This window comes from Diabrotica undecimpunctata, chromosome 6, assembly GCF_040954645.1.
Source record: "Diabrotica undecimpunctata isolate CICGRU chromosome 6, icDiaUnde3, whole genome shotgun sequence".
Classification (NCBI taxonomy): domain Eukaryota; kingdom Metazoa; phylum Arthropoda; class Insecta; order Coleoptera; family Chrysomelidae; genus Diabrotica; species Diabrotica undecimpunctata.
Genome location: NC_092808.1, coordinates 141922541 through 141936367, shown reverse-complemented (window position 1 = coordinate 141936367; position 13827 = coordinate 141922541). Strand labels below are relative to the sequence as shown.

The following is a 13827-nucleotide window of genomic DNA, read 5'->3' as shown; positions in this document are numbered from 1 at the left end:
TAGTAATCCAAAACCAGTGGCGGCTTTTGGGGGTAGGCAGGATAGGCCGGGCCTACCCAATAATTTTAAGAGCTTTAAAATTGAAAAAAATATATTTAAAAATTATGTTAACGCATGTAAATAACTTTTAAATGTACTAAATCACTCAATACATTAGCGTCCGTTAAAACAACTAAGTTATTATATTACCACAGAAAGCATCGAATCGTATTCAGGCATTTTAAATATCATTAATAGGCCCGATCGGAACTAGCTGTTCCAGCTCACATAAGATCCCCGTACAAAAAGCGTTTGAAGTTAAGCAGCTTGCCGGACAACGATTTATATTGTCGTGTTTATGCTTGCTGTTTAGGCACCAGACGATCGGGCCTACGATGACTATCGTTGTCACTTGTAATGTAATTATCGAATTGTAATATAAATTTTCTTTTAAATTATAATAAAAAAATATGTAACATAATCTATAATTGTAACATATTTTTAAACAAACAACACAATTGCAAACAAGTGCACGGTTGCCCAAATAAATTTAAAAAAATTCGTAAAATTCGAAGAAAAAAAATCACATTTGCGTGATTTCTATATCGCCTGATTGTATGCAACTTATATATGTGAGATTGTTTTATAACTGATACATAAAAATGAGTTTTTATGACGCTTTACCAGGTTGCAGTAATAGTAATGTTGATAGTGAGTGTTTGGGCATTGTTGTTTCACTATTGGAATCGCCATTATCTAGAAGAACTGAAAGTGATAGAAAAAAAAAATTATTATGGATGAAAGGCCTACTCCAACATTGCGAATTGACCAAAAAGATGGGAAAAAGGTGCGTACTTTTAATTGCTCTTGGTATGATATCTACAAATGGTTGTCTAGAAGTATTACGAAGAACAGACTATATTGTTGGCCGTGTTTGTTATTTTCTAATAAGAAATATGTATAGAATTGTGAAGGATACTTTGATTTAAAAAATATGTCTGCCTCCTTAAAAAAACATTCCAGTTGCAAGGAACATTTAAGTAATTTGCTGTCCGTTAAGGATATACAGAAGAGGGCGTTTTCTGTTCGCGATTTGCTAGATGAAAAATAAAAAATCGTAAAAATTAGATACAACGCAGAAGTTAAAATGAACAGAGAAATCATTAAAAAATTAGTTGGGGGGGGGGGTCATGACCCCATGACCATAGCTATGTAATTTGCTGGCTTGGCCTACCCAAAATTTTACCACACCAGCCGCCACTGTCCAAAACAGTTCATTTTAGAAAAAGTTAACTATTCTAACAATACGATTTGTTACACAATCTAATAAGAATTGTATAAATACTCGTTTGGCCACTCAAAAGATTCCAGCTGATATTCGAAATCGTTCTCAAAATCCGAAATGGAAATCAAAACGTCAAAAATAAACTTTTTTTAAAATAAATTGTGACTTATTCCTAGTAAAAATATTAAATTGTATTAAACATGCCACAAGAAAATAGCTTGAGAACAATCTACAATCAATTTTCGATCTGATAAATGAGTCCGCTCTTGAGTAATAGTTTATCTGGCACTCTACTGTCAGATGGCGCCGGGCTCAGAAAAAATTTAACTGTTTTGTCATTAATTAGTTGACCCTACAAACAACTAATTAGTTTTATAATAATCTACAAACGATTTCCTCTCTGTTACATTAGTTTTTATCTAAAAAATAAGTAATTCGAATTTTGTGTCAGCTAGCATCATCATCATCATCAATGGCGCTACAACTCTTCGTGAGTCTTTGCCGCGTTTACTATTGCCTTCCATGTTTGTCGTTCCTGTGCCAGTAATTCCCATTGTCGCACTCCCATTTTCTCTAGATCTTCTTTGACTGCATATTTCCACCTTTTTCTAGCTAGCATCATGCCTAAAAATAATTAAGTAATTGTGAACTAATTATTTGGCCTACAAAAAAACTGGACCTAATAAAATCACCTACTTATCAACTATAATCGATTACATATTCTCATCATTCTTACTATCTACGACTAGCTATAATATCCAACGTGAATTTGACAGGTAATTAATTATTTTCCGATATTTTAATGTTAAACAGAATTTTTAATCAACAATAAAAACACAATAACTTGTATTACAGCAGTCCAAAATGTCGAAGTAAATAACAAACAAGTTCTCCATTTTACTTGAATTTTATTATGAACCAACTCGTTTTATATTCACCCATAAATGTAAACATTGCTGAATTCCTCAACATTCAGAATGACAGGTATCTAGACAAAAATAACAAAGTCTATTTTGATGCAATAAAAACAAGAACTTGTTCATCTAAATATAATTACTGTTTGCTGATAATCAGAATATCTAGTTCTACCTATTCCTAGTTGATTTTTAACCATAAATAAAAACACAATAACTTGTATTACAGCTACAGCAATCCAGAATGTCGAAGTAAATAACAAACAAGTTTTTTTACATAAATTTTATTGTCAACCAACTCGTTTTATATTCACCGATAAAAATAAACATTTCTGAATTCCTAGACCAACATTCAGTACAACAGGTACCTAGACAAAAATAAAGTCTATTTTGATGCAATAAAAACAAAAACTTGTTCATCTAAATATAATTACTGTTTGCTGATAAACAAAATATCTAGTTCTACTTAGGGGAGAGTTGCCCAAAATGGGGACCCCATCACATTTTGTGACATAAAATGAAAATTTGTAATAAATAAAATATTTTACATAATTATGTAGTTAAAGTGGGTCTTCAAAATTACGTAAGGACAGAAATAGACATTTTTGAAAATGTGCAAATACCTCGTTTTTCAAGAGAGGGTGGCTAAAATGGGTTACATGGAAATATAAGGTTATTTTTTAATTAAACATGTAATGAAGTATTGAACATTATTATACAGTAGGTTCAGTATGACAGAATGATCAGTATTAAAAAATAAAAATCAAACTATAAACAAAAATCGCATATAAGTGTCAACATTATCTTCACAGCTTGAACAAGCTTCATGTGCCCAGCCACCACATTTGCAGCAACGAATCCAACCTTCCCGATCGATTGTATATCTCCTTTGTACATCTCGTTGCAAAAAATGCAAGCTTCTTCTTCCTCGTCTTCATTAGAGGACATATCAGAATCTTCAGCCTGACAGTTTTTATTTTTACACTTATTTTGTATAGACAAACCATTGTTTTGTTTCATTTTCTTGGGCAGCAGCAGGACTGGTTCTCTAGTCTTTCTTTCCTTTAATAGATTATCACTGGAAGTAGCAGATTTTTTATTTTTGTTGAAAAGGTCTTTTTTTGTTTAACCTCTTGTTTCTCTTGGCACTCCTGTTCTTCGGCCTCTAGTTCAGCCTTGTATGGTGACGATGTTAATATGACAGTTTTACCTTTTTTCTTGTTACTATTGCTTTTTACACGCTCCTTTTCTTGAGTTGGGGGCATCAAAATTTTTCGTGAAAGCAGAAAAGCTGATTTGGATGACGTAGACTCACCTGTTGAAGTAGAGGGCTCAGGAGAAGTTTCTTTATAAGGCTCAGGAGAAGCGTCGTTAGAAGGAAAAGTTCCACTTGAAAAAGTAGAATATTCTGTTCTATTGTTTGTGGTGTTGGTAGTAGTGGCGCATGATATCTGCTGCTCAGAATTGTGATTTGGTTGTTCTGTGGTATCTGACGGGGCAAACAGGTAATCAGGGAATACATATCTTTTGAAAGAATATATTCCTGTTTTTTCAAATCCCTTCACTGCGGTTTGAACATTAGCTGCTCTTGAAAAAGCAGCATTGACTAGTTGTCTAATTTGATAAATTGTAACACCCCTGCCAGGGTGATTAAGCAACCATTTTTTAACCTCTTGTGCGTAAAATGAACTAAGTTTTGCCATAAATGAGACATCGAGCGGTTGTAATCGGTGTGTGGTGTGTGATGGAAAACATAATATTATAACGTTATTTTCCCGAGCAAGATGAAGGAGTTCTAAACTTTTGGTATGGGAACTGTGACTATCAAGAATAAGCAGCACTGGTTTTTGAGGTCCAGGATTAGAAAACTCAATAAACTTTTTAAACCATACAATAAAGTTTGCTTTGGTAATCCAACTAGTCTCATAATACACTTCAGATGACCCTGGTGGGGCACCATCCAGTAAGAGCGAATTTGTTTTATTACGGTGAAATACAAACATCCCTGGCATAAAATTCCCTGCAGCATTCATACAGGTTTCTAAAGTCACCAGTACACCTCAACAACCCGCTTGCTTTTTACCACGCAGATCAAGGATTCTGGAAGGCCTGTTAGGTACAGTCATAATGCCGGTTTCATCTACGTTTGCTACTACTGCTGCTCGATTAAAACCTTTTTGCTCTTGCCAGTGAAGTTTTTTCAGGATTACGTAATGCTAATTGGGGGTGCCGCCTTGGAAAGCCATAAAGCCCATGTTTAAACAAACAAACATAAGCTCACACCTCGACTACTTACTGCAAACTGGTTAGTAGGCAACTAAGAACACCCACGCGTCGTTCGGTGGTCAATTCCCCACTCTATTACTGAAATTTTGAATGTCCCCATATTACCATGCATCCCTGTTTTAGGGACTCTCCCCTATTCCTAGTTGATTTTTAACCAAAAATAAAAACACAATAACTTGTATTACAGCTACAGCAGTCCAGAAAGTCGAAGAAAATAATAAACAAGTTCTCCACTTTACACGAATCTTACTGTTAACCACCATCAACATCATTCTGGCTTTACAACCTTACGTGGGTCCTAGCCTCCTCAAGAATTTCTCTCCAGTCGTCCTTATCCATCGCCTTTCTCCGACAAGCGCGTATTCCCATATTTCTCATGTCTTCATCGATGTTATCAAGGAACCTTGTTCTAGGTCTTCTGATCAATGGGTCTATCAACGAGCGTTTTTCTAGCTGGGTCATTTTGTTCCATCCGCATTACATGCCCTATCCACCTCAGACGTCTTATCTTAATATGTTTTACGATATCAGGTTCCTGGTATATTCATTCTATAAAGTTCGAAGTTGTATCGTCTTCTCCACACTCCATAGTCATTCACTGCTCCATAAATTCGCCTTAGTACTTTTCTTTCGGAACATCCTAACATGTTTTCATTATTTTTTGTTAGAGTCCAGGTCTCTTAACCATATATTAGCACTGGGCGTATTATTGTTTTGTAGAGTTTTATTTTTGTATTTCTCGATATAATTGTGGATTTAAGGAGGAGGTTGAGCCCAAAATAGCATTTGTTATCCGTGCAAATTCTGCGGTAGTATTATTTTCAGTGTTAAGGGGCGCTCCCAGGTATACTAATTCGTTCACTGCTTCGATGACGTCGTTTTCTATAACCAGTGCTCGTAGTATTTGTGGTTGCGTGTTTATTTTCATATACTTCTTTTTGTTGGTGTTTATTATTAAACCCAATTTTGTAGCTGATTCTTTTAGAGCCATATACGTCTCTTCTAGAGCGTTTTCCGTTCTCCCAACAATATTGATATCATCAGCATAGGCCAGGATTTGCACTGATTTATTATAAACTGAACCAGTGGTTGTGATTTATGACATACGTATTACTTTTTTCAGAGCCATATTGAACAGTATACAGGAGATAGGGTCTCTATGGCGCAGCTCGTTATTTGTTTTAAAAGGTTCAGACAGTTCCCCCTGGACTGTCTAATTCGTACTCTACATTCAACTTTTTCAAAAGTTAGTTTTGTTAAATTTACCAACTGATTTGGTATTCCTAGCTGTTTCATTGCTTTAAACATTTCTCTGAATTCTGTCTCTCTCTGTTGAGGTTTTCTATATATTTAAGTTGTTTCGTTGTTTTCTTTTATCTCTTCTCTTTGTCTGGTAATGCTCTACAGTTGTTCTAGTTCGTCGGGTAAGCATCTTTCTGTAGGCTTTATTTTTTTCTTTTCTTGCATTTTTGCATTCATCTCGTCAAACCAATGATTTTTACGGGCACAAATTTCTGTTCCTATTTCATCTTTCGCTGCTGCTTCAATGTCTTCCTTTATTTTGGTCCAGTAGGAGTATATATCTGTCACGCCTTCTTCATTTACATTTTGATTCCTTAACCTGTTGATAATGTTTTCCGAGTACAGTTCTGCAATTTCGCAGATTTGCATATTCCATTTTTTTCTATTCATTTTATTTTCTTTACTGGAGTTTGAAGTTCTAACCCTCAATGTTGAGATCACTAGGCAATGATCTGAGTCTATGCTTGCGCCTCTATAACTTCTGCAGTTTATTACGTCTGTTCCATGCCTTGAATCTATTAAGATGTGATCAATCTGACTTCCATCAGGAGAGGTCCAGGTTACATTGTGTATATTCTTGTGTTCAAAATAGGTACTAGCGACTGTCATATTTAGTGCTACTGCTAAGTTTATCAGTCGTAATCCATTATCGCTACTGATGTTGAGTAGGCAATGCTTTCCTATCGTGGGCATGAACACTCGCTCTCGTCCTATTATTGCATTCATGTCACCTAATACAATCTTAATGTCATTTCTGGGATATCTCCTGTAGGCTTGCTCTAGGTCTTCAAAGAACTGTTCTTTCTTCTGGTTTTTTATCAGTTGGGACATGTGCATTGATAAAACTGTAGTAACCCAGGAGTACTTTGTTTAAAAAGACGGTTGGCACATAGAGGCATTAGAAAATAGGTATGCTTGGCAGAGAACGTGTTATGGAATAGGAATATTTTGTTCTTCAATCCCGAATGTTATTGTATGATCAAATAACTTCAAAAAAGTCGGAATAACCTCACACAAATATGAAAAGTAGGATAATATCCAGGATCCCAAAATGTGGCCATAAATAAAACAACGATGTAATAAAAATGAATTTACATCTAAACAAAATCACAACCAATAATACTATATAGGATATTTAGTCTAAAGTTGAATTAGGGCTAGGAGAACGTCTCTCCCTTTTATTGGACTTTTTGTTTTTCGATTTTTCTTTTTTCTTCGACGATCCAGAACTAGAAGCTGAATCAGCTGGAGAGGTACTGTTTGAGTGATCTTGAAGTCTTAAGATATCCCTAAGATTGGTCAGTTCTTCATCTTCTCCTTCGATATCAACGTTTAATGAGTCGATTGAATCAGATTGGTCGTAGTTCTTTTTAGGTGTACCTAAAAAATAAATTGTAACACTTTTTTATAAAGAAACGGAAATTTAAATTTGTTTATTATAACGTTATGGAATAAGAAAAACATGAAATATAAATTCACATACAAAATATAAATTCCCCTATGTCTTCAATATAAATTTCTCTATTAATGTATTATATCAGCGTATTATATCATATTATATACACTCGCGATCATAAAATCCGGATCATCTTGAAAATTTCAAGTTTCTTAAATATTTTTACCTCTGGTGCAGTAATTACCTTTTTTTTGGCTAATGTATTTTTTATTTGTCATCAATGTTTGTTTTGAAAGAAAAAAAATGGTTTTTCATTGTCTTTATTGAAAAAAACAGAAAACAAGTCAAATTGTTGATAAAACAGACATACGAAAAAAAAAAATGGAAAATACAGAACGTGGTAAAATGTAAGTGAAATTTTAATGACTAATGTCGTGTATTGCCTCCACTTGCTCTAATAACCTCTTGCAGACGACGAAGCATACTCTCAATTTTTCTCCGGATTACATGTTGTGGTATGTTATTCCACTTTCTCACTAAAAGATCCTTAAACTCCTGTGCGTTGTTAGGAGGAAGTGTATGGGTTTGAATACGTTTTTTCAAATCGTCCCAGAGATGTTCGATGGGATTCAGGTCCGGAGACCTAGCTGGCCAGGGTACCCTCGTAATTCCAACTTCGTCCAAGTATTACATACTAATCCTGGCAACGTGCAGTGGCACGTTGTCCTGCATAAAAACGGCGTTTTCTCCAAGCCCTGCCATGTTGGGCATAACATGTTCTTCCGGAATCTCCGTAATGTACCTTCGTGCAGTTAGGGACCCATTTTCAATGAAGGGTAATTCTGTGTGGAAGTCGGAAGATATACCTCCCCAAGCCATGACCGAGCCTCCACCAAATGGCATTCTTGGAGCAATGCAAGCTTGTGAAAATCGTTCACCGGTTCTCCTCCAAACTCTTACACGTCCATCAGATCCAGTTAGGCAGAAACGGGATTCATCTGAGAATAACACTTTGCTACAATCGTTAATTCCCCAATGCGCGTATTATCGAGCAAAAGCTAGTCGTGCAACTCGAGGCACCCGGCGAAGTGGCGGTCCTCTAGCCATTACCCGAGAAGATAGTGAAGAAGAACGAAGTCTTCTTCTGACTGTTGCAACACTAAAATTGCGATTTCGTACTTCCTCTAGACGATTTTGATGCATAACCGCAGTTGAGGTCCGGTTTCGTAAAGCCTGAAACACAAGGAAACGGTCATCTAGTGCCTTGGTCGTTCTTCTTCGTCCAGAGCCAGGTCGCCTGGTTAGCAAACTTGCCTCCTGAAAGCGTTGAAGCACCCGTTGAACCGTAGAAAGGCTTACGCCAACAGTTCTTGCGACTTGCCGTTGAGTGTGACCGTCTTCCACAAGTGCAACAATTTGTGCCGTTTCAACAACAGTCAAAGACATTTTTGTCAAAAAATAAACACTAATAATGGCACTAATATACACTAATGGTGGCAATAATAAACGTTTGTCCGTTGCATTTGAACAGAAAGTCGAAGTACAAACGAGACATTTAAAACAAGCGGAGTTACAGGTAGCGTTCATTTTGGGAAGTGTGCACTTTACCGCGAAATCGGCACTATTGGAATTCTTTGTTACAAAGGAAACCGCAACAATTCTCAGAAACATGCATTAGTTTGTATTTGTGTTATTATTATGTACGATAAAGCTCGTTAAAAATGAAATATCGGTGATTTTCAAGGTGACCCGGATTTTATGATCGCGAGTGTATATATATATATATATATATATATATATATATATATATATATATATATATATATATATATATATATATAAAATAAATTTAGCGTTTCCAAAATCTATAAGTTGCACCGCTGCTATAGCAGCAGTCAACCTAAGGGTGCTAAGAATATCACGATCAGCTGGAAGCGTGAATACATTTTCTGAAGAGAGGAAAATAGTTACATGTAATTTAAAAAGCATGAACATCACTATTAAAGAAATTAAGTGGCCAGGTAGAAGTATCCTTGGAATAAGTGAAATGAGATGGCCACGATTTGGCAAAGTAACTATAGATGAAATCATTGTATAATATTCAAGAGAAGTTAGTTCAAAACACAAAAATGTCACAAAAATGTTACAAATACAAACAACAACAATAAATGTAAATGTATTATAAGTGTATACACCCACACAAGACTATGACGAAGAAGATATCATCGTTCATGTGACAATACCTCATATGTGCTGTAACATGAGTTTTGTATGATAGGCGAAAAACCTTTTTTAGGATTTTGACTTGTTTTGTAGTAAATACATGTAAAAATGTATGTAAGTTCAGATAAAATCAACTGAAAGTTTTGAAATTAATTTATTGTCGGCACATTTTCTATAAATAGGAGATATAGCATGGATATTTTGGTTCAAGACTGATAAATAAGATTGGATAAAAGAATTTGTTTAATTGAAATTAAGAATATTAGGAAAAGAATATTAGTCAAGCAAAAAAACATTTTTCAAAACAAATGCAAAAAATTACATAAGATTCTTAATTGTCCTCAAAGAAAAGTGAGTCATAATAGGAATGGTAATCTTTAGGAACAACACTTTTTAGTTCTTGTAAGTGCAACTATTTTTTCTTTGTTAATTTCAACTTTTCACTATACATCTTTGGATAATGAATTACTAAAATATTGTGGAGCAGCAATGACAGAACAATTAACAACATTGATTATTAAAATTATAAATCACAATAAAATACCGGAAGAATGCAGAACGAGCGAACTAATTCTATTGTTCAAAAAAAGGAGATAAAAAACAGCCAGAAAACTACAGAGGTATAAACTTGTTAAATACAGTGCTAATAAATCAGACAATAAGTTTAGCACATAAACAACAGGGTTTTCGTAGTGGAAGATCGTGTAGAGATGCAATATTCGTTATAAAGCAAATGACTGAGAAATCACTAGAGTATAATAGACCAGCATTTCTGTGTCTGATTGACCTAAAGAAAGCGTTTGACAGAGTAAGACTCAAAGATGTAATCCATCTTCTGTATAATAGAGAAGTTCCCCTAAATATTATAAAAACTATCGAAAACATCTACCAAAACAACAAAACGGAAGTCAGAATAGATGGATAGATGTTCTATGAGGGCCATTGTCTTTAATCTACAAGGTAGATTGACCCAAGGATTATCTGTATCAAACTTCACCTGAATGATTCCCTCAGAACTATAATTCATGACTGCCATTCATCTACCAGATCTTATAGATTTGTAACGGTTATGCTCATCCAAAGAATAATTGTCAAGAAAAGTATATTCTAATTGTATATATTTATATGGTGTTGGTTTTATTCTTGCTTCTTCAGTGGCTCTTAGAAAATCACTTGGTAAATAAATTTTTCTATTTTTGAGCTTATGCTCAATACAACTGTGGACTGAATCTACTTCCATTTGGGAATGACCTTTTTCAAAAAATTTTTGATTGGTACATTGTATAGAATTGATAAATTGAGTAAAGCATTTGCTAATACTGCATTCCGATTTTGGAAGGTGCAATTATCACTGTATGTTATAAGTGGTATTTTCAATTTTCCTTTAAGTAGTCCACAATGCATGATACAAAAGTTGATCCACATAGATCAGCATCAACTTCTGCGAACCAAATAAAAGGTACAGTCATGGCAGGCAACATTATAAAGGGTGAGGTTAGGACAGCTTAATTTGGTTTTGAAATAAATGGCGGTTGCGTTCAAATGCGGAGCTGTTTTTACAGCTTGTAAATCCATTGTTATCATAATCACCTCATTTCGTTTACTCATAATCACTCCATATAGTAGCACCTCAGTGCTACTATATGGAGTGGACGTGGACTCTAAGTGAGGCCATGCTTAAATGTTTCGAAGCCTTTGAGATGTGGTCATCGAATTAGAAAAAGAAAGAAGATAAGCTGCAATCGGCCACAAAAAACACTGCTTCAATTCTTATACTGCAGACAATGGTTCTAGGTTAATAGTCAGTATGTTTTGAACATGTTAAAAAAAGCCAGAGTAGATTTTGTGATTAGTGAAACCCGAAAAATAGTAAAAACTATAGATATCTTAGCAAAGTTTTAAACAGAAAAAATATCGCAATTAACCCAACTTCTACTGACTAGTAAACCTTTTATAATTCGTGACATATTACTAATGAAGAGGCAGATGGATACTGTCACTTTTAATATACTGACCTCTACTCTTTTTAGTTCCGTTTTTGTCCTTTTTCTTTTTCCGTTGTTTAACTGAACCCCAATTGACATCATCGTCATCATCACTTGGTAATCCGCTATATGTTGTATTATCCTTACTGTTGCAAACAGCTCGTCGCGAAGCATTTCTCGATGTCCGGCCCAGACCCATGCAGGTTTCTAGATGTGAGGCGAATCTCGTGGCAGCTACAGCTCGATCACAATTGGGACAGACGCAGTCTTGGTTCTTTTTTGTATTATGCTGAGAAAATACCTCTATTAAAAACTGTTTATACATATAATCAATGAATTTATATGATTAATAACATTAAAAAAATTATAAGTTAGTAAAAAAAATCTAATTGTAAAAATAATGAGAATTATGCCACTGGCTTGGATTTTAGTAAATTAAACTCAATGTGATCACTCTGCTCTAATAGGTGGTTTGCAAGGAAGGACCTTTACAAAATACAAAGAGATATAAAAATACAGATATATCAAATTTGTAGATAATATAAAGCTGTCAACATTATGTAACAACACCAATGAACCCTTTAAAGATAAATGGAGATAAAAAACACTGGTCAACAGTCAAGACATTTCAAATCCTTAAGAATAAAAGACATCTTACAGAAAGCCGAAAAAACTAGTCTAACAAACCTCAAAAAAATATCGAAAATATATATAAAAATATATAGAAAACGGAGGTGAGAGACTGGTAAATCACCACAATGTATGCAAGGAAATTGATACACATGCTACATACATAAATTGATACTCTTAAGACAATTAGCATTAGTGAAAAAATGGTCAGAAGATTAAAACAGGCCAATAAAAAGTGTAGTGCTGGAAAAATATACAGAAGTTTGGTGAAATAATATGCCAATTTGAACTCATTCATAGTTTTAGTGAAGTTTTGGAGAGATATTAGTTGAGAAGAATGTTATATATTCATGGAAATGATTGGAAGAATACTTGTAGATAGGTATGTTGCCAACACACTCCAAGATCATGTTTTACTATATGTTCATGTTGGTGTAATTGATACAGATACAGAATAATATGACTTGCTATTGCTCAACCACACATGTCATAGTAGCTTAGTGACTTATTATCTAAATTCAGGTTTTATTCAAACTTTAAATTAGCCACCCTATAGACCAGACTTAAATTTGATAGAGCACATATATGAAGGTCTAAAATGGTGCAAAAGGAGAATAAATCCTGGTCCAAGTACAATAGAAGAACTTCACATTCATTCAAATTCTTAATTAGTAGCATATTAAGAAGGATGCAAGTAGTAATTAGAGCACAAGGAAGAAATATTTTATCTAAACAATATTTATTTTTGTAACATTTAACATACATTTTTTCCACAATTATATTTTCATAAAATTTTGATGTTTGATACTCTGAAAATGTTTGATATTAAAGTGTTTATGACATCTGAAAATCTCCAAGGTAATGTCATAAACTCTCTTGGTAGAAAAAAGTAATACTTTACAAAGCAATGACACTTATGAGTTTAATTTGTTGGGATGATTTAGCAAAATAATGGTTTTAACATTACATATTGCTTCAGTATACTGTGAAAAAACAACAGTAAATGGTTGAAAAATGGTTTCTGGGACAAAGAAGCATCCTCGTTAAATAACAAACAGCTTGTTACAAGGCATAATAATTCTAAGATATTAAATACAACATGAAGATATGATCTAAGAGAAGAATAAGATTTATAAATTTCAGTGTAGTAGAACATCACTTAGTGATAATTAAATATAATTCAAACTGGCATCACTGACATTGAGTATAGACTTATGGATCTTTAATTTTTTTTATAATTGATTCTTAGATTCATTTCACTAATTTCACTTATTCATGAATAAAGGTTTTAAATATTATGTTATATGTAATTACCGACAGATATTCAAAGTCTACTGCATCAACATCTTCACTATTTTCATCTACATCTAAATCAAAAGCATTTATTTTGTGTTTCCTATGTACATCAAATATTATTCCTAAAGTTAATTCGTCTATTAAATTGTTCAAGAACGTTTCCGTTGCAGCTCTCATCGCTTGTTTGTTATTGACTAACTCATGAAAATCTTTTGACAAATAATTAAACAGTTGTTTCTGACCAAATTTACTTTTCCTTTCTGACATTTCAAATTTACCGCCGAATACCTTTCAAGGTAAGTGAAAGTTAACCTAAAAATGTAACAGATTTTTATATAAAAATTTTTTGTTCTTATTTTATTTTGTACTTTACCAATTTTATAGCTGTGGTCGTATTAATATCATTATTTCGTATTTCGTGAAAGGATTTCCTCAAAAATATGTTATTATATTCTGACCTTGATAAAATTGTATTGACATGTTGAGTTGACAGCTGGATGGATTAAATTTTTGTTGACTAGATTTTGCTTC

At 33.9% G+C, this 13827-nt stretch overlaps 1 protein-coding gene across 1 annotated transcript; it reads right to left on the bottom strand.

Annotated features, from left to right (window-relative positions):
• Positions 1 to 6843: 6843 nt before the first annotated feature.
• Positions 6844 to 13827, bottom strand: Sgf11 (SAGA associated factor 11kDa). Its single transcript, XM_072533840.1, has 4 exons — positions 13670 to 13827; positions 13315 to 13608; positions 11401 to 11659; positions 6844 to 7146 (listed from the first exon to the last, which is right to left on the bottom strand). Exons 2-4 carry the CDS (start codon positions 13561 to 13563, stop codon positions 6902 to 6904), a joined length of 753 nt encoding a protein of 250 aa, XP_072389941.1. The 5' UTR covers positions 13564 to 13608; positions 13670 to 13827; the 3' UTR covers positions 6844 to 6901.

What these genes read in the sequence shown, in the direction of transcription:
- Sgf11 (XM_072533840.1), bottom strand. Translation starts at nt 13,563, where the DNA reads ATGTCAGAAAGGAAAAGTAAATTTGGTCAGAAACAACTGTTTAATTAT. An exon ending in TAGACTTTGAATATCTGTCG is followed by an intron (nt 11,660 to 13,314) that starts GTAATTACATAT and finishes GTATTTTCTCAG; the next exon opens with CATAATACAAAAAAGAACCA. An exon ending in CGGAACTAAAAAGAGTAGAG is followed by an intron (nt 7,147 to 11,400) that starts GTCAGTATATTA and finishes TTTATTTTTTAG; the next exon opens with GTACACCTAAAAAGAACTAC.